Source organism: Columba livia, chromosome 1 (assembly GCF_036013475.1).
Source record: "Columba livia isolate bColLiv1 breed racing homer chromosome 1, bColLiv1.pat.W.v2, whole genome shotgun sequence".
Lineage (NCBI taxonomy): Eukaryota > Metazoa > Chordata > Aves > Columbiformes > Columbidae > Columba > Columba livia.
Genome location: NC_088602.1, coordinates 74,331,406 through 74,352,196, shown reverse-complemented (window position 1 = coordinate 74,352,196; position 20,791 = coordinate 74,331,406). Strand labels below are relative to the sequence as shown.

The window sequence follows — 20,791 nt, the reverse complement described above, 5'->3', positions numbered from 1 at the left end:
AGAGCAACTGGTTGAAAGTTCTCTTATATTTTAATCATACATTTGACAGTCATTGAAGAGCATCTACACATTTACCATCTGCTTTTACAGCTGGAATAATATTCAGAAGACCAGTAAAAGGCACATTATAGGCATTAAACTTAGCAGAAAGAGCAATGAACAGTCATTACTTGTGGGGGTTAATTTAATATAACCTCAAGTGCCATTTCTCTCCTACATGAGGTCGACAAATGGAAGTCTCTATATTAAGTGAGTATTTTAAACTGATGTGCTGCTGGAGCTAGTAACACAGAGGGGACTTAGCTGCCTACATAGCAATACATGCTGCTGAAGAGCTTTGCATTTTGGCTGTTATCACACAAGGTAACTTCCCACCGCACCAAAGTCAGCCTAACTTTAGCTCATGCTATCATGAATACAATCCCAGAGATAGCAACTGGGCATTTCAGCACTTTCTACTGCCAAACAGGCACTTGCCAAGACCAGATCAATGATTACACAAGAATCAGCCCTTGTCCTCCATTCCTGGAATGGCATTCCAGAATGGCAGGGCGCTCTGCAAATAAGCAAGAAAGCCAGATATTGCAAGTCCTTCCTTAATCAAAGAAAAACTACACGTTTTTTTATCTCTTATGAATCTCTGGTCTGAGGTGGAAAGCAACTGACAGCAGCAGCATGGGCATCCTTATCTGCCCCATGTGGCATGGTTACTTACTCATTACATTATTATTATTGTAAGTTAGGGTAACTCCAGTGGCTATCAAGGCACTTAAACTGAGACAGAAAAATACATTATTGGGGGTAAGGTGTGTTCCTTCAACTGCATGACAGGGAGAACAAAAGTCTAGAATGGCAATAACTCACAAACGTGAAACATATTCAACTTTTTTCATCACAAATGGGCTGACGTACAAACATCAGCTCTTTGGAATGGCTGAAAAATTAAGCATGAATAAATTACAGCCTAGAAAGACTGAGGCTAGGCTATTTCCTACTGTTATTTCTTTCAGTGTGCATTATTTGAGCTACTCGATTCTCTCTCTCTTTTTAAAAGACAAAGACCCTGTAATATTACTGGAAAAAAGAGTCCACATAGTCTTGTGCAGTGCTGTCACAATGGCTTTAATTTATAGCCAATTAAAAATAGAAATAAGTATTCGAAGCAGAGCCTATTTCCTTCCCACTTTTCTGTCTGTTTGCAATTGTAAAGCACGCATATATAGATTTCCTTTGTAATTATTTCACAGCCCACCGGCTGGTGTTTTATGAACCACAATGGTCTACGGACCAGTAAACTCGGTACCATTTCTGCTTCCCTGCTGGATAACCTAACCTACTTCTGTCACAATTTAAGAAGTTACAGAATTAACACTGAGACACAGTCTTTCCGGAAGAGTTTTGTTTAACGTTTCCATAAATATGAACAAAGTGACTGAAGAGGAGCTCAAGTACGATGAAGATAAAACTCTTCAGGCTTCACACAGCACAAACTGTGTAAATTCGCACAATCTACAATCAGTCACCCTAGCTCAATTATGGGGACTAGAGGAACAAATAAAGATGCAGGTCTCCTTCATAGGATTTAGACAAAAAAGCACAACCTCTGCAGTTAGTGTGCTCATACTACAGCAGCAAGCTTCAACAGCTGCTACTGTTACACAACGTCATCTGGGTTTTCTTGCTGTGTGAGGGGGTTCTTGCTCTTGGGAAAACTTGCTGGACTCATGTTGGTTTACAGACACTGAACGTGAAGGAGAGTGAACTTTCACCCATGCTACCATCTTGGGATCCCAAGTGATGTCTCAACAGCTTCTACACTTGATGGAGAAGGGGTAGCCCTTTCCTGAAACCCAGATATTTGGGCTGTGTTGAGATGACATTAAGTTGTCCTACATGATGTATGGACCTACTGGAAGCATAAGGAAAGAGTGAAATTCCAATTCAGCTTCCAAGGGGAGAACCTGCAGAGCCCTGGGTATCTGCCACTAATCACCAGAGGGCAATGCTGAAGTCAAAACAGGATGCTAGTTTTGAAGAAGGCCCATATTATTTTGCAATTGTAGTCACCATAAAGCAATCTTAATGAAAATAAATACTAGCCCATAATAGAAGAGGGGATGCATAAATCCCTCACCATGTCACTAAAAGTAAAATTACTCACATCCAGTGACTGAAAACCAGATTCAAGAGTGATACTGGCTTTGCAAGTTCTACAAACACACTTAATTCCTGCTATTCCAGGTGTAACTCATGGGTCAGTTCACATTATTCACAGTTTGGGTCTAATGCAGACAAGGATTACACTTAATACAGCCTGCCTTTCTTGAATTCAAACGTTGGAATTGGTCTTTTAGCTCTTCTAGCTCTGTTTTGTGCTAGCCATCGACTGCTGGTGAACAGCCCCTCTGTCTTCAAAAAGCAGGCCTCTGGTTCTGAAACAAAGTCAACCAGAGAAGATAGTGGGTCCTCTTCCTTTGTGTCCATACACAGGAATTAGAAATAAGCAGTAAGCCAAGAAGCTGTAGGAAAATGAGCACTCTCTGTAGTAGCCTTTAGTTGACCAGCAACTGCACTGGACATCCAGCTGGGAATATTTGCTCCAAGTGTGATGTTTTCCATCATTGTCCAAACAAAAAATAAAAAAGGAAGTGGGCAAAGTGAAAAACTCTGCAAGTCAGACTTCCAAGAGAAAGCATAAGCATATCAGTAACTGGAACATTAAAGAACAAATAGTAGCAAGTATCCCAAGTGGCACTGGTTGGGAAATAAGCCAGGCAATACAGTCATTGATACTGGCCAATCTCTAGTGCCCCTGGGTAACAAAATAATTCACAAGATGCTCCAAAAGCTCCTTGCCAACAGTTGAGTCTCTTGAATCCAAGAAGTGACTTTGGCAAGCCAGTTTCCTGTGCAAACAGCCAGCATCCAGACAACAACTCTTTTTCCAGCACATCTTAAATGAAAACAGTGGATGAATCATACCAAGGAGAAATGGCACGTTTTTCTCCTTTGCAACTTGTCTCAGAGTGTGCAGAAATTCTGCATTCTAGCTGCAAGGTAAGAGATAAGAAAACCTTGCAATCTAGTGATAAATCGGATGCACCACATAGGCAGAGTTGGTATAAATGTCAGGGTAAATATCAAGAACAATAATAAAAATGGTGACAGGGCACAGAGAGAAAAGGGAGACTATAAAATGCATGGAAAAGACTACATGGCTTAGGAAAGATATATCCACCAAAATCATGCTTCCTAGAGTTGAAATAAATTCTGGTGCATGGTGTGAGGGACAGTAATCATAACTTGCTCAGTCTGTAAGGATGGCCAAACCTTGGTAAATTTAGCCCTTAAAGGTTACAAATAAATTCAAGTCTGGGTTAAAGGCTAGAACAAGTATCTTTTAAGGCATGAAGGTCCAAGCTTAAAGTAGGGCAGGTTGTTTCAGTCAGTATAGGGCAGATAAGCTGGCAATTTGCAGACGTGCTGGTAAGCCCTTATTAAGGCAGTCAAACATCCTTCCAACACTGTCATCCTTCCGTTTGAGAGAGAGGCTTAGTGGGACAAAAGGAAGTAACTGCCCCAACTGTGCTGAGCAGACAGGCAGAAGCAGCAAACATCATACTTTGTGAAGTACTACAGAGGGCCTCAGAAAGATGTTGTGCCCCCCTACACCAAACACCCATGGGACCATATCAGATGACTTCCAGAGGTCTCTTCCAACCTAAATTATTCTACTGCCCCGTGACTTTACAACTCTGATTGTCACAGCCATTCTTCAGTAACTGGCATGCAAAGGATCAGCATTATATGGACTGGGCTTGCAGTGCCAGGGCACCTAAAAAAGACAACTGGTACCTCCCTTTAAAGATTGGGAATACACCATATACTAAAAATATCTGCTGTTTCCAACAGAATGTCTTTAGTGGATGGCAAGAATAAAAAGGAGTTACGTATTGCTTTCATGGTCAGTAGACAGAGATTCTTCAGTATTACAAGTCTAAGAGGAAGCTGCTTTATCTGTTTTTTTGCTAGTTGTCAGTTCAATCAAAAGCAGCCATCCCAACCTACATAGTAGAAAAGCTAAGAGGAGTCTAGGGGGAATCTTAGTTCTTTCAGTGCTGGCATTAAATGACTATGCTTCTTCCACTGTAGGAACTTCCTCTGTCCTGTAAGAGAAAATAAGAGGTTCTGGAACAAGGAAGGACGAATGGAAATCACGTCTTCTTACCTGCTCTGAGTACCATAACAAAACCATTCATACATACACATATCCCAGCTGGGATTAGAACTGCACTTCCTTCCAAAACTCAGAAGGGAAAATGGTAATGTCCAAAATGCAGCCCTTTAAGAAGACTCCCACCTGGTAAAATTCTGCATATATGTGATAAGGGACATATAGGGTTTTTTTTATTTTCAAAAAAACTTAAATATTTAAGAGGGAAATACACTGTCTAACTTGGACACTAGCAATTGGATGTGAAGTTTTTACACTTAAATCACCAGCTGTAGTCTAATCCCAGTGTAAACTGACAAGATGAGCTGTGAACAATAGCTGTTCACTGCCCAAATAATCCATGTTCAGTTCTCAAGAGTCTCAACAAGTGAGTCATCCTCTTCCACCTAGCCTGAAGGATCACACACTTCTCCCCACCCATGATCTTAAAGCCTCTTTCATATAGCTTTAGGCATCTTACGTGGGTGCTTTCTCATATGAACCATTTTTAAAATATTACCAAGATACTACAAAAATTAAATGTTGGAGATCAGCAATAGGAGAATCATGCACACATTAAAAGAAATCAGAAGTAAACTAACACCAGAGAGGGTTGCAGAGGGATACTCAGTACTGCTGCCTACTCTAGAAGTACACTCTCCCCATGCAATGCTAGGAGAACAGCTATTCTAACACCTACATATAGCCCCAAATGCCTCTTGGTGGGGACAGGAATGAGAACATATAACATGTCACCTGACATGGGATGTTATAGGGGACCTACTTTATTTGACTGCCCACTTTGTCCCTGAACACACTATCCACCATGCAACACATGTCTGAAGGCAGGGAACTCAGTAGCCTCTTCATAACCAAGCTGTGCAGGGCACTCAGTGCTCCTTGCCCTGTGTTTAAAAGACAATAGGTTGCAGAAAGTAACAGTCACTCTCACTTTCCAAAACCCACCTCTTCCCTTAGATGGGAAAACAAAAAGGCAGCTGACTCACCGAGCGTGGCCCTGCATGCTTCTTGTTCTTCTTGTCATCCTTGTCCTTCTTGTCCTGACCTGGGATGATGTCTAATGAACGGTAACTGGGGGGTTTATCTTCTGGCCATTCCCGAGACCGGTGTCGTCGCCTGCGGTTTGTCACTGGGACACGGACTTGCTCTTCTGAGGAGCTCCATGACCCCCGTCGAGAAGGAGGAGAGTAGCTGTGCCGCCTCTGACCTGAGTTGTTGCTCCTCCCAGTGTAGTGCTGGTAGTCTCGCCTCCCTGCGGGGTCCTCTCTCCAGCCATGATGGTGGCTGAAGCGCTCCCTGGCCTCCTCTGGATAGAAACTGGAGCTGCTGCTGCTGCTCTTGCCCCTCTCATCCTGGCGTGGAGGAGACACATCCCGTCTGTAGTGCTGGGGCCTGCCATTGTAGCCACCTGTCCTCTGCCTCTGAGGATGGTCCTCTCGCTGCCTGTCCCAGGGCTCCTGACTGTAGCTGGAATGACAATCCCCACTGGAAGGCACAGGCCACCTCCGGTTTTCCCTCCTGTCCTCTGCTGCAGAGTCTCCAGGTCTGGGGTTGCGGGCAGCTCTCTGTGGCCGTGAGGAGTTGCTGCTCCCGTGGATAGAGGAGACATGATCAGCAAGAGGAGGTGGCATGATGTCGGAGCCCAGGGAGGACAGCAAGCTGGGCTGCACAGCCTGCCGCTGGTGGGAGGGTGGCCGGAGCTGTGACATGTTAAGGTTTTGGATTTCAGACTCCAGATAGTCCAAAACACCCTTGCTAGGGGCAAGCTGAGCTTGTGGCTGCACCAGTGGAAGACTGTTCTGCAGAGACACATCTAAGGATAAAAGCACAGGAGAACGTGGCAAGTTAAGGGGAAACAACAAAGATAGGGCCCTTCTGCACTTATGATCCTGGCCAAGTCCCTTTTGAGCCTCTCTCCTTCTGCTCCTCCTCACTGCAAGAGCTGCACAAATCTCAAGCACCACAACCAGCACATCCAGACCACAGGAGGTATAGTGCAAAGAGTAGTAACTAGTAAGTGGCAGCATGATCTGTTTTTTGGGCAGCATGGAGGTAAGAAAGTCATCCAGCACACCTGGAAATATAGTTGATGGATTTAGAGAGAGGAACATTTCTTTCCTACAGCATTGGTACCAAATTTTATTTAAAAAAGATAAGAGAGAGTTCATAGTGTTTCCTCTTATATTTGGAAGAAATATGAAGCAATATTGCAAAAGAAAAAGAACTTTACATATGCACATATACACACACATGTATGTACAGATATAAGTAGCAAATGGAGAAGTTTCTTCACTAGGAGACTGGTCCAGCTCTGGAACAGTTACCTGAAGAAGTAATGGAATCTCCATCCTTGCAGGTGACCAAGACTTCGCTGGACAAAACCACAGCTAATATGACTGAGGCTGGTGACAGTCCTGCTTTGAGCAAGAGGTAGGACTACATGACCTTAGAGGTCCCTTCTATCCAGCATCCCTAAAAAGCTGACTTGAAACAAATTTCAGTGAAACAAGCACAGGAGATTCAAGGACTGTGAATACACAGGCTAAGAAACTAAGGAACTTACTTGCCCATTTTCTGCCAGCATGCACATAGATTTCCTTGAGGAGCCTCAGTGTATTCTGTATTAAATCATGGTGGCTCAGTCACCAGATCGTCCTAAAGAGAACTGGTGCCCTAGCTAGGAAACATGGTAACTGTAGAATTAACTAGCAGGCTAAAAAAGGAAATACTCAAACATCTCTAATCTAACATTTAAGATGTTTGCAGACTATTTTTTCAAACAACAGTTAAGACTTATCAGACTCAGAGTATATCTGTGACTGCTGTATAATGATGAAAAGCCAATTTCAGAAGAAAAATATGTTATATTTATTTGAGAAGTCATTATGTTGAATTCCCCTGTTTTCCTTGGGTGTTTAAATAATATTACTGGTAACAAGTTATTTTATTACTTATTTCTTTCTCTAGGACTTCAGAGACTCCATCTTTCCTCTTTCATTAAAGTTACATATAAATACCATTAATAAAAGCAATTTTGGGGCAGAACAACTGGAAAATTCTTCCTGGTTCATTAAAGAGTCCTTCATGCTACACGCAGGCTAGATCTACTGTACAGAAGGCAATTTGCCCTTAATAATTTGAAGACTAGACATTTGGTAAGCACTCAAACAAAGTGCACCTCACTTGTCACGTCAGTTCTAGCTATAAGGAGTTGACCATGACCAGCACAGCAGAACAAAGAGACAGTACCCTCCTCCACCACATGAAGCGAGATAAGCCGGGTATATTTACCCTGCAGTTGCTGGGGTGTAGCACAGATATACCTCAGTTAGTGTTAAACTACTTCACCCAGCACCGCACCTAGCAAGACACTTAAGACAGATAGGCTGGATTTATCCACCCAGGCACGTCCATAGGATGCTGCAGACATACCAGAGTTGTCATGCTAGGACATGCAGTCAGGCTAGGAACATTCTTCTCTCTTTCACAGTAGAGAGGCTAAAGACTCACTGCTGAACCTCCCTGAGAAGTTACCTGTTTCTCATCCCGATTTCCCTCTGAAATGAGGGGCATGGTCTCACCTTGTTGCAGTAGAGGGTTCAGCTGGTAAGAGGAAAGTTGCGAGTTCCTGTCACCACCTCCGTAGAGCACGTTGGGTGACATCCAAGGTGCAAGTGCCTGAGCCTGCTTCATGAACCGATACCGTTTCAGTGCTGTAAAAGTAGAAGAAGGAAGCTTACAGCAGCTATCCAGAGAGCACAGCTTGCAGACCACATACCATTTTGCTTGATAGACTGTGATCAGATATAGGAAATTCACATAATAAAAAGCTCTCTCCACCCTATGACAAAGGTAAACAGAGCACGGGAAATTCAAATACAAGTTGTACAGCTTCAGAAAGATACCTAAAACAGAAGAAAAGGGTTACTGCCTGATGTTCAGGGTACAGTTCCAGCAGCTGGGAACAAATGGCACTGTGATTAAGTACACAGCATGTAATAAAATGCAAGACTTATACCTGCCCTGTCATTATCAATACAGTTGCAAAAAGGTGGGAAATAATGTTTCATACAGCAAGACATACCACACTGTTTTATCTCTCTTTGAACTCTTTCATCTCATCATTGGTCCTTTCCCCTTTAGGCTCTGATTTACAGCTAAGCAAGACTTTTTTGCCACTTTCATGTAGGCTCTGCCCAAATCATGTTTTCCACACCATACTCCATCATTTCCTATCTTTTCCACAAATAGGGCATTCAGAGATGCATTGTCCAGCTTCTCCACTTTTGTTGTCTCTGTAATTTACCTCAGCATGACTACTAAAATTAAATCCCTGAGGACACCATGGTCAAATTGGTGACCAAACAAAATTTCCTGTTCTAAAGAGCAAACTCAGTGGAAATTTCTCTCCCTTACTGCTTTTCTACCACTGCTAACTTCAGATCCCTACTTGTGGGGTCAGGCTCCAATTCCATTTCACTTTTTTTCAGCACTTGCGTCTCACCTCCTCTACACAGACAACCTCATCATCCCCATCTTCAGAATCATCACTCATTGCAGCTTGTTTTTTGGGAATACCTAAAAGCATCTCACAGAAACTTAATTTTTCCACCACAGACAATCAAGACTCAAGATTACAAGCAAGAAAATTCTGCAAGCCTCAGACCTTACAAAGCCTGACTCTGCACGGTCTGTCTGTCATTACTGGATGAAGCTTTTCTGCAATGGGGCCTTGGCAAAATTTTTCTTATATGGCTTTCTCTGGAGTTTCAGAAGTGGCAGGCTTTTACTGCAGCCTCTGCTCTGGTCAGGCATGAACAAAACATTCCTGAATATACAGTTCAGGAGACATAGGAACCTAATTGCCTTTGAGACTTTTACCCCTCTGATAAATCTGGTTGAAGTTGGCTGATGAAATTAAAAGCTATTGGAGGGAAAGAGATAGGGGACAGACAGACAGGTTGACTGCATAAGCCTTGATTCTTCAAGAAACCAGGCTGCAGCTAAGCTCAAATTAATTCTGTCTCTTGGGTTGGCCTGCAGCAGGCAGCATTTACCCTGCATGCTCTGTGGGACTGAGCTCTCAATTTCAGGTAGCACTGCAGTTATTAAACATGTCCTCCTTTAGCTGTTCTACTGAATTTAGACAGAGCACCACTTGCAGCAAAACAGGGACTGACCATGCCTCTCAACACATCCTTCTCTTTCCCTACAGTTCATACAGCTCCACTTTGTTCTCCACTCCAAACTCCTTCCCACTCCCCAGCCTGGCTCCAACCAGAGTGAACTACAAAGCTGGAAACTTCAGGGTTTTTAATCCTAATAGTCTGGTTTTTCTTCAAAGCTGTGTGGCTTGAGGTAGCAGATTTCAAACATTCTATGTCAAACTTGCTTCATTATTTTTTTTCCCCAAGGAATTTTCCTTCAGTTCAGGTTTTAAACTTGGAGAAAGAGAGAAAGAAGAAAGGATAAAAAGAAGGGAAAGGGCTTATCTGTTCCTTTCCCATTCCTCCAGTTATCACCCTGAGAATGTCCTAGAACCTGCTGACTGCATGTCCCTGGGTTTTGACCACAGTCTTTGCCTGAGGAGCGAAAGTCCCAGCAGCTGTGGGTATATCTGCTTAGGGTTCCCCTTCTTAGGGTATGAAGGCAGTCGCTAAGACCAAAGTTATCCTGTCCCTGTAATTCTGTGGTCTCCCCCTACAGCTGAACAAACGCAGAATTACCCTTGGACTTCCTTCAATACACTCATTCTCTCTTCCTTCCCCAGGTAATTTGCCTTCCAGTTTGAAAATAATATATATATATATACAACACTGAACTCGGTACTCTGGTTCCCCACCTGCAAAATGGAAGTAAGGTTACACACCTCTTTTTAAAGAGAGCATATTTATCTGAGGAAGGTCAGATTCACCCTAGTTGCAAAATTCATACCTGCTATAAAACTTTAGCAGGATGTCATGTTGTTACCTCCACTTACTCCCTGCTGAGAAAGGTTATTTACCTTTGACAGACTTTACAGCTGCTAGGCCAATTATCCAATTATTTGGGGAAAAAAAAACCAAACCAAAACAAAAATCCAACCTAGTCAGACCCAGGTGCAGGAATATTCCATTTTGCACTGATTCATTAGTGGAAGAAGTCCACAGTAGAAAAGGAACTAATAGAAACAGAAAGAGGCCACGTGTCTATTTACCCTTGTGGGCTTTTTGCAGAGCTTTCTTTGGGGAATGTAATTGGCTTGTTCCTGGGGCACGTGTAATATTTCTGTACACCAATTCTGAATTACTCAAACAATGCATGTCTTTTATTACTAGGTTCAAAGCCATGTTAGTTAATGACCCGACTTGAAACATCCAGAATCACCTTGCTTCAGTGGCATCGATTCCCGTTCAGCAGATCTAGGCTACCCTCTAGCGGCCATAATTGGGAAGAAATTGCCCATACCTGGCTCTCTCTTAACTGCTAAAACTTGGTTAAGGATTTCTGACTTCTCTTCAGCTGTGTGGAACTGTTATTTCTTAGGACTATTTTTGAAGATGCCCCCTGGATCTATCTTCTTGTGGTTTTTAAGTCCTCCAGTTCATTTCTTGCAGTCCAAAAAAGTAAATTAGAGGCAGAATGAAGTGAAGAGAAGGTGCATTAGAGGGGAGCAGGCACAAGGATGCCTTGCAAAGTGGATAGAGGGCAGGTAGCTGGGATAGAAATCACAGCCACAGAATCCAGTACCCAGTTGAGGAGGCTGGACTCATCTGTACCTTCTGTTATGAGCAGGGAGAGGTTTTGGTAACACCACAAGAATCCCTTCTACCTATCCTCAACAGGAGGCAAGAAAGACAACAGCAGCAGTCTGGAGTGTGCTGTCATCTCCTACAGCACAGAAAACAACAACAAAAAAGAACTCACACATATTCTGAATCCCTTTTTTGATGAGAATTAGGAAGTGTAGAGGTGTGAGTCTTTCATCCCTATCACCTCTCCCTTGCTCCATGGAAACTAATTTTTCTGCCAAGTTTCCATAGGCTCCTCAACACCACACATTTTACTTGACAGCTTGTAAAACCTCCAGAAAGTGCTTTGTTTTGTTTTGCTTTTAGCAAATGCGAGGGATGCTCTGTTTGGTCTCTGCAAGGGCTAAGTAAACTAAGCTTAAATCTATGATGAGTAAGACTGGCAAACTGGTAACAACAGACGAGGAGAAGGCTGAGGTACTCAACATTTTTGCCTCAGTCTTCACCAGCAAGCTCACTTCCCACACCTCTTGAGTGGACAGATGGCAAGGCAGGAACTGAGGGAGCAAAGTCCCTCCCACTGCAAGAGAAGATCAGGTTCATGACAACCTGAGGAACCTGAATATATGTAAGTATATGGGACCTGAGGAGATGCAACCCAGAGTCCTGAGGCAATTGATGTTGTTGACAAGCCACTCTCCATGATATCTGAGAAGTCCTGGCAGTCAGGTGAAGTCCATGGTGACTGGAAAAAAGGAAACACTGTGCACATTTTTAAAGAGTAGAAAGGAGGACCCGGGGAACTAGCATTCTGTCAGGCTCGTGTCTGTGCCTGGGAAGATCATGGAACAGATCCTACTAGAATCTGTGCTAAGGCACATGGAGGACAGGGAGGTCATAGACAGCCAGCATGGCTACAACAAGGGTAAGTTCTGCCTGATCAGACTAGTGGCCTTCTATGATGTAGTGACTACATCAGTGGACAAGGGAAGAGCTACACAGATGTCATCAATCTGGACTTCTGTAAAGCGTCTGATATGGTACTTCACAACATCCTTCTCTCTAAATAGGAGAGATATGGATTTGATGGGTGGACTATTCAGTAGATGAGGAATTGGTTGGATGGTCATATCCAGAGGGTCAACAGGTCAATGTCCAGATGGAGACTGCTGACAAGTGGTGTCCTGAAGGGGTCCGTATTGGGACCAGTACTGTTTAACATCTTCATCAACGACACAGCGTGACTGAGTGAACACTCAGCAAGGCTGCAGAAAACACCAAACTAAATGGTGTGGTTGACATGCCTGAGGGACTGGAAGCCATCCAGAGGGACGGGGACAAGCTCAAGAACTGGGTGCATGTGAACCTCAGGTTCAACAAGGCCAAGTGCAAGGTCCTGCACCTGGGTCGAGGCAACCTCCGGTATCAATACAGGCTGGGGAATGAAAGGATTGAGAGCAGCCCTGTGGAGAAGGACTTGAGGATACTAGTAGACAAACAACTGAACATGAGCTGGCAATGTGTACTTGCAGCCCAGAAATCCAAATAGATCCTGGGCTGCATCACAAGGAGCATGGACCGGTTGGAGAGGGTCCAGAGGAGGCCACAAAAATGATCAGAGGGCTGGAACACCTCTCCTCTGAGGACAGGCTGAGGGAGTTGGGGTTGTTCAACCTGGAGAGAGCTCTGAGGAGGCCTTATTATGGCCTTCCAGTACTTCAAAGGGCCTATAAGAAAAATGGGGACAGACTTTCTAGCAGGGCCTGTTGCGACAGGACAAGGCATAATGGTTGTAAACTAAAGGAGGGGAGATTCAGGCTGGACATGAGGAAGAAATTTTTTACAATGAGGGTGGTGACACACTGGTACAGGTTACCCAGAGAGGTGGCAGATGCCCCATCCTTGGAGACATTGAAGTTCGAACTGGATGGGTCTCTGAGTAACCCGATCTAGTTGAAGATGTCTCTGCTTGTTGCAGGGGTTTGGACTAGATAATCTTTAAAGGTCCCTTCCAACTCAAATCATTCTGTGATTCCATGATTCTAAAGCTCTCAGTTTATGAACACCCAAGGTCTACCAAACAGCTATTTGGCAAGTAAAAGGAAACAAGAAACACAGCTCCTTGTTCACAAATCCCCTTCTTGTAGCATCTGGGGAAGAATCTGATGATCTTAGTGATAATAAATGTAACTGTTGCATTTTGTTCCTTTCAGATTGTGTAAATTGCAGGGGGGGGTATTCCATATTGTGTCACTACTGAGTTTCAGTTACAGGAACACAGAGGTTATATAACCTTAGTAGCCAAAATCAAATGCTGGCCTTATTAAGAGAACAGGGTCTGGCTGCAGAATCTTTACTACTGCTAAAAACTACACACAAAGTTTCTCTTGACCCTTTAAACCTCAGAATGCACTTGCTGGGTTGACCACCAAAACAGACCATCTCTCTCTTTTCTTTCTCCTCACTTTCTTCCCCAAAGAAAGCCAAATAAAACCTTCTTCTTGTAGAAGGAGCAGCTGTGAAAATAACATGAAGATAGAAAATTCTAATTTTTACATGATTACCTCTCAGAGCAACACATTTAAAGCTTAGGCCAGATTAGAGAGTAGTTTCAAGGCATTTGCTAGCCTTCCTCACATGCACAGGCATATGAACAACAAGACAGAGAAGTGAGATACTCACATAAGGGAACTGATCATGCCCTGGATAACATGAGAGAAGTTTGTAGCAAGGTGTGAGAAGAAACTTCTGAAAGCAAAAAACAGAGGAGCAAGATGGGCTCCATGTAACCTAGCCACCCTCCTCTAAACTCAAATAAGCTGGTTACATTGGCCAAAGGAACGTCTCAGTCTATATGGATGCTGAACTGGAGGGAGAAAGTGGAGTTCAGTAAGCTCCCAGTCAAGCTTTTGTCTTGACAGAAGCCATCAATAGATACACATTTGCTTGAATCTCACCTTCCTCATTACAGCAGCACCGGGTTGGACAGCAGACACACGGGATGTGGCAGCAGCAATACTGAGGGCAGCACTGGCACCAGCATACTCCAATCAGCAGAAGGAGGAGGAGGCCACCGAGAACAATAAGAAGTACTGTGAGCCAGTCTATAGGAAAAACAGAGAGACAAAGAGGATCCTGAGGTATCTGGGCATAGTAAGGTACTGAGCACCTCTCCACTGCTGGAGACATCTTGGGGTTGGGAAGAAGAGAACAGGAGGACTTATCTGCCACCCAGGACTTACGGAGAACAATCAGCTTAACTTCTTTGTCTGCATCACCTGAGGTATCTCCTGGTGCTTCCACAGTGCAGTAGTACACACCATGGTCCCACCACATGACCTCACTGATGACAAGGTCTGCACCTGTGGGAGAGGGATTAAGAGGTCAGTGGGCTCTTTGGGACTGACAGACAAACTCTGCCTAGAGGTAACACATAGTACTACATCTCCTCTCTTCCCAAGCATGGCCATCACTTTCAAACAATCCAATCTGAGTCCACTGAGAACTGTAAATATCTTCAGCTGCCAGTGCCCTTGATTTTGTATTGCTGGAGCAACGCTACTTAGAAGTGTGACTAGTTCTGTGTGAAGTGAAATAACCAGCATACTGCTGGGTGCTGGATGTTAACAGATACCCATTGCTGCCAGCCCTACTCATTTTGAAACACAGATCACTGTCCCTGTTAGGCCAGCCACCCCAATAACTCTTCTGGTTGAAAGTAGCAGCAGCTACTGCTTGAGAGACAGCAGGGAGCAGATATAATGCACCCAGAGAACCACACAGCACTTCTTAGAAGAAAGAACTGTTTCCTAGCCTTTGCACTCTTAAGCAAAATGCTCAGGCATCCTCAGCTCAGCCTTAGCTTGTAATGCCTCCCACACCCTCAAGGCAGCTGGGGATAGGGCCCTTCACAACTCTTATTTCATTGCCATGTCAAAGAATATGTAAGCTACAGATGACACTAGCCATGTTTATGCTTCTCTTCACTTGGCAGGCTCAGATATCAGATGGCTACTGAGTTCACTCCCTGCCTGGGAGGCTAAGTCACTTACGGTTCTGGATGGTGATCTTTCGTTGCTGGTAGTCAACACCCAGCACAGGGTCCTTCTGCCCATACTTCTGGATGACAATGCGCACCTGTCGCTGGCTGTCATTGCAGTCATCAGATGGGTCCTGGCCAAGAGCTAAACCAGCCTGGTATGCTACAAACACACATCATAAAATAAGATACCAAAAGTTATTTCAAAGGACCAATTTCTATCCCCTTGTGAGCAGCAGAGAAACTCTTGAATAGATGCGAGCATTTGGTTTGGTAATACAAAGCATGGCTTCAAACCAGCAAGGACGAGTTACTTTGGAGTACTCAAAAGCAAACAGAGGTAGAGTCACAAGAATGGCAGAGATTTTGAGAATGCAGGAATTGCAGAGGAGATGCGTCCTGTACTCAGAACTGAAAGAACAACAGTAGAAAGAAGCTGACGGGTGGTAGGCTGGAGAGCAGATCCCAGTACAAAGATAAACTGCAAGGAAAAAAAGTAATTGAACTCCCAGGAGTATTGGAACTAAAACAAAAGTGTGTTTATTTACCAAAAAAAATCTCTAGACATACATGAACCGCTGTAGGGATTGTCTCCCTTTCTCTCTTATATCCCATTAGATGTTGCGTATCTCATAAAGACAGAAAAGAATCCATCGTCTGATTCCAGCTAAGGATTATGTGTAATGAGGCCCATGAGAATTAATGGAAGGCTAGAGGCAATTTCTGTCCAATACATTTATGGTGGACTCACAATATAAACTATTTTCCAGGTATTCAGGAGCTGAGATTTGGGGAGACAACTGATACAAACAGTCAGCATTGTCTGTAAAGGGCTTGCAATGAAGAGAGGAGAGGACAAAGATTGTCAAAGGCTCCTCCATTGCTGTACCTACAATGGATCAAGAACAGCAGATCCAACTAAGCAAACACCATGACCTTATGCTTTCTGTCCTTATTGGGGGCTATTAGCTTGAGCCTGGGCTCAAAGCACTCACATTATACTGGGATTAACAGAGCCAGTGACCCATCTGCTTGTGGACTATAGTGTAGATTACTTGGTAACGTGCCTACTTAACCCATTCAGACTGCATAAAGGAGAGTTTGGGCACTGAGAAGTAAAAAAAGACCACCTATCTAGGAAGGCTGTTCCAGTGTTTGATCACCCTATCAGTAAATAAATGCTTCCTAATGTCCAGTCTAAACCTCGCCTGGTGTAGCTTTGAATGATCCCCACATGTACTATTGCTGGATCCCAGGGAGAAGAGCTCAGCACCTCCTCTCCAACTTGAATCCTCAGGAAGCTGTAGAGAACTATGAGGTTGCCTCTCTGCCTCCTTTGCTCTAAACTAGACAAACCCAAAGTCTTCAGTCACTCGTCATAGGACATTCCTTCTAGCCCTGTCACCAGCCTTGTTGCCCTCCTCTGGAGGCATTCAAAGACCTTTGATCTGTCTTAAATTGTGGGGCACAGAACTGCACACAGTACTCAAGATGAGGCACATCAATGCTTAATATAGCAAGATCATCACCTCTTTTGACCAGCTGTTTATATTGTGTTTGATGCACCCCAGGACACAGTTGCACACCATCTTAAACCCTCCCGAATTAAGGCTGCACACACCAGAATATCTGTACAGGAAGTTCTGCCACCAGTACTAAATGTTATTACTAAGAAGTCATTCTGCCCTCCAAGATGCACGTGTTTCTTCTACTTCCCAAACTCAGTAACACCTGGTCACAGGTACCTAGCTCCAACCATGGAGTCCCCCATGGAATCATGAAGTCCATTTGTTGGACGGCCCTTGATTTCAAACAAAGGGGCTGTTAAGACTGACATGTTTCAGACATGGTTGAGCTTCTCTGCCTCATCAACTCAGGTTGATGACAAGGAGGACAAATGAGCTGCACTGGCTGTGATTTCTACAAAATCATATCATAATGCCTTGACATTCCAAAAGAAATCACAGACACGACTTCTTTTTCCTCAGAGTGCAGGGAAATACCACCACCCAGCCTGGTTTGTGAACAGAAAGAGGTCAAAAGCCTGTATTCCTCACTAAGTCTACCTTCCCCTTCCTTTCTATTTCAAGAAGGATTCCTTGGAAGAGAAGCCTGACACTTACAGTATGAGTAGTAGTCAAAGATGGGGTCCTTGCAGAAGGATTTGAAGCGCCAGGTCACCACCACATCCTGCAGTTGTGCTGAGGTGCTATAGTCACACTTGAGGACAACAGTGGCAAATAAGGTGGCATAACGCTCAGCATCCTGCACTGTCACAAGGAGGGAGAGGCAACCTGCAAACGGGAACAGAGAAGGCAGTCAGCCAGCAGGAACAGACCTCATGTCACAACTTCCACTCTACAGCAGACCAGCATCCAAAGTACAGCTCCCTTGGCCTCATCTAGGACCTGCACATATGGATCTCACAAGCTCCTCTGGTGGTACCATCCAGAGTTATAAATCCTGGTTAGAATGCAGGTCCCATATTTCCCTGACAGAAGGCAGCTTGAACAAGCTGCACGGGACCGTTTTATGGACTGAATTATTTTCTGCAAGGCAACTATTAGTAGCCATTATGTAGCACATAACACACTGCTTTCCTTCTGCATGGGAAAATTTTCCCATGGGACATAATTCATTGGGCCCAGAAGCAGGATGGGATTGCCTTGGCTTGTCATCCTAGCCAGAAAAGTTCTGCAGCACCATTTTATCAAGGTTTCACTAAGACAGTAATCAGAAAGTTATCTAGTGGAGAGCAGGATTAAGACAATACAACTTTTGGGCTGCAGCATCATAATTAAACTTAATCTGTTTATTGCCACTTCAGAACAGCACACATCAATTACCCTTTTCTTTTTTGTGAAGCTATTGTTATGTACGTTTAGAACTCACCCGTATCAAACTCCACAGCATTTTCTATCCAAGCAGCTGCATCCACTGAGGAAGGTTTTACAAAGTTTCTCCTAAGCTATGTTTCATTTTAACTACACTCCAGAGACATCTCTATCTTATTTAAACTTTGATAATATAGCAAGTTGTGCTTGTCATTAACAATAGCGAAGTTATCACCAGTTGCCTTCGATAAGGCAATACAAATAGTACACAGTGAGTTTAAGATGCCCTATCTGGAATATACCCAGGAGAACAGGGCAGGGGCTGCAGTGCTATGCTAGTTGCTCCTTAACTGGGGAACACGACCACAGAAAAGAAGGGAAGGAAAGGGGGAGGCCTCCAAGGTACCAAGTGAAAGGGTCACCACGAACCAGCACTTGATCTTTATCGCATATTCAAACATTTTCCCTCTACTCCAGTTTCAGGATGAGAACAAGGGAACAAGGCACTATGTATTAACATTTGCATCACAACTGCAAGCATCATTCTTTTAGTGTCCCCTTAGGCTGCAGCTCCACAGTACATTCCAGGCAAATATAAGCTCACCCAGTTTCCACCAGGTGGAAAACATGTTGCAGAGGTGTAACACTGCCTCAACAAGTAATTCTGCAGTATGATATTGTCAATGCAGTACTTGCTTAGTTTCTTGTTTGAAACAGACTCCTGGTCAGCCAGCTCAAAGTACAGGCAAAGCAAATTCATTTGCCTTAAAAATACCACACGAACACAGAGGACCATGGAACGCCCTGAGTCCAAGGCTTTTCTGAAAAATAAAATACACACACATGCACTGAAACATAGAAATACTAGCAGCTGTGCAACCTGCTAGCAAAACCAAGGATCTCTAATTTTTACAATACTGTACGTAAGGTAAAGTCAAGATGGTGACGGGTAGTTAGAATGGCTCTTGGTTAACTACATTGTAATACATCTTCTTTTAGTTTTCATTGTGAAATACCTGATCCACAGAATCTTATTGCAGGAAATCACACAAACCAAATCCAAAATCCAGACTCTCAAGACTGGCAAAACCTTTATTTCATTGGTGATCAAATTAATTCCCATATTAATTCTGATCTCTTGAGGCTCATGGAAATAGAACAAATTTTCCATGAGTTTCCTACAGCAGCATCTCTCAGGCGAGAGTAAAATACTCAAAATCACTACATGCTTTCCACTTACAGAAACCAAAGCTCTTTATCAAAGGGATCCTTTCTCATTACCCCTGTTCTGCAAAAGAGTCCAAGTTGAAATATAAGTTCTTTATTTCTGTAAAGATGTTAAAAGTCTACTGTTTCTATGGGAGAAGAGTCATATTTCTCTGCACATCTGATGTTTCATACTAACCTCCTCCAAGAAAACAGAAAAGTTGTAAAATTAAGGCTGGTTCCTAAACTTCTACTGCATTACTCCACTGTGTGCTGCTGTCCTTCTTACTCCGGTTGGAAAGAACAAATCTGGACACTCTCAACCTCCTAAGTTACCACTACTTCAGGTCTATGGCTTTGCATTGAAGACACTAACCTTCAAAGCCAGCAAAGCCATGTTTTAGCTAGAACATTGTGCAGAGTGTGGCTGTCAAGCAATACAATCAACAAGCATATCTCTATTTTTTTTTTTTCTTCTTTTACCAATTCTGAAAAAACAAACTTTGATATTTAAAGCTAAATCACCAGCAAAGGCTGATGCATCCAAGAAGCAAAATGATCACTGTATTTCCTACAGGAGATCAGAAGCTGTCAGGCAACCTGCAAAGCTTGGCCGAAAGAACTCTGCTTGCTGAAGGCCACCTGTGGACACGGAGGCGATTTCCTGTTCTCCATATATCTAGCAGGTATGGAAGCACTGCAGCTACACCAGATCCCCAAAGGGGCTGGGGCTGATGAGCTAGCAGTAAAGGCAGGGGTGGGCTCTTGTGCCAGGCCAAAGGGAAACCCCTTCATGTTCGCATCCTGTGCTCAGGTCCAAACCAAGCTGGCCGCACACGACCGATACTGCACACTGGCAGGAAGCAGGCGGCCACTTCCTTTTAGGAGAGCAGGTGGCCGCACCTTTGGGGGACCGAAACTCCTCTCCACATGGCTTTCGCGCCGAGCCCGGGAAAGCCCCGCTCTTCCGCCCGGCGGCGAGGGTCACCAAGAGGTGAACAACACCCGCCCGGGCCAGGCCACCCCTTCCCTTCGCCGCAGGGCCGCCGCCATCGCTCCCCACCGCCGCACCACCTTAACCTAGGTCGAAACACGGGGGCACCTCCCGGGCCCCGGCCCCTGTGCCACTCGGGTGGCCGGGACGGGCCCAGGACCCCGCCGCCGTCCCACTCACCGGCCGGCAGCCAGGCCAGCAGCAGAGCCCACCGGCAGCTCCCCTGCAGGGTCATGGCGCTGCCTCCTCCGCCCGCTCTGGGACGTCGCGCCGGGCCACCCCGCCGCGCCCACAGGCCCTCCCCTTCCCGTGGCACCTGTCCCAGGGCCGGCTGCAGTCCCCTCCCTCTGCGGCCCCCCGGCGCCCGCCCGCAGGTACGCCTCCCTGCCTGCCTCCTCCGCACCTGCGCCTTCCGCCGCAAAGCCAGACGAAATACTGGCCAGAAAGTATTTTTGAAAAAATAATATATAGATATATATATGTATGAATGAGCACACAGGTGTATGTGAAGATACGGACACGGAGTTTCGCCTGAGCTCTGCCTTTCTGGGGAAAACACGCCGTGACTGGCCGGCGCACGGGAGCGCCGGCGTCGTCTTGTGGGCAGAAAGTTCAGGGAATTAATTCCATTTTCCCGCTGAGTTTTGAGAATACCGCAAAGGCGGCCAAAAGAGACGTTGCCTAAACACACAAACAAACGAGAAAAACACCCCCCACCCACCAACCCTTCTAATTTATGGCGGAATCGAGGCT

General features: G+C 44.6%; 1 protein-coding gene across 1 annotated transcript; it reads right to left on the bottom strand.

The window, feature by feature from the left end:
* Positions 1 to 11: 11 nt before the first annotated feature.
* Positions 12 to 20,359, bottom strand: ILDR1 (immunoglobulin like domain containing receptor 1). Its single transcript, XM_065062826.1, has 8 exons — positions 20,219 to 20,359; positions 17,128 to 17,298; positions 15,018 to 15,167; positions 14,208 to 14,327; positions 13,923 to 14,069; positions 7,816 to 7,947; positions 5,221 to 6,047; positions 12 to 4,166 (listed from the first exon to the last, which is right to left on the bottom strand). The coding sequence occupies exons 1-8, from the start codon at positions 20,271 to 20,273 to the stop codon at positions 4,125 to 4,127; spliced, it is 1,644 nt and encodes a 547-aa protein (XP_064918898.1). The 5' UTR covers positions 20,274 to 20,359; the 3' UTR covers positions 12 to 4,124.
* Between the last annotated feature and the right edge of the window lie 432 nt (positions 20,360 to 20,791).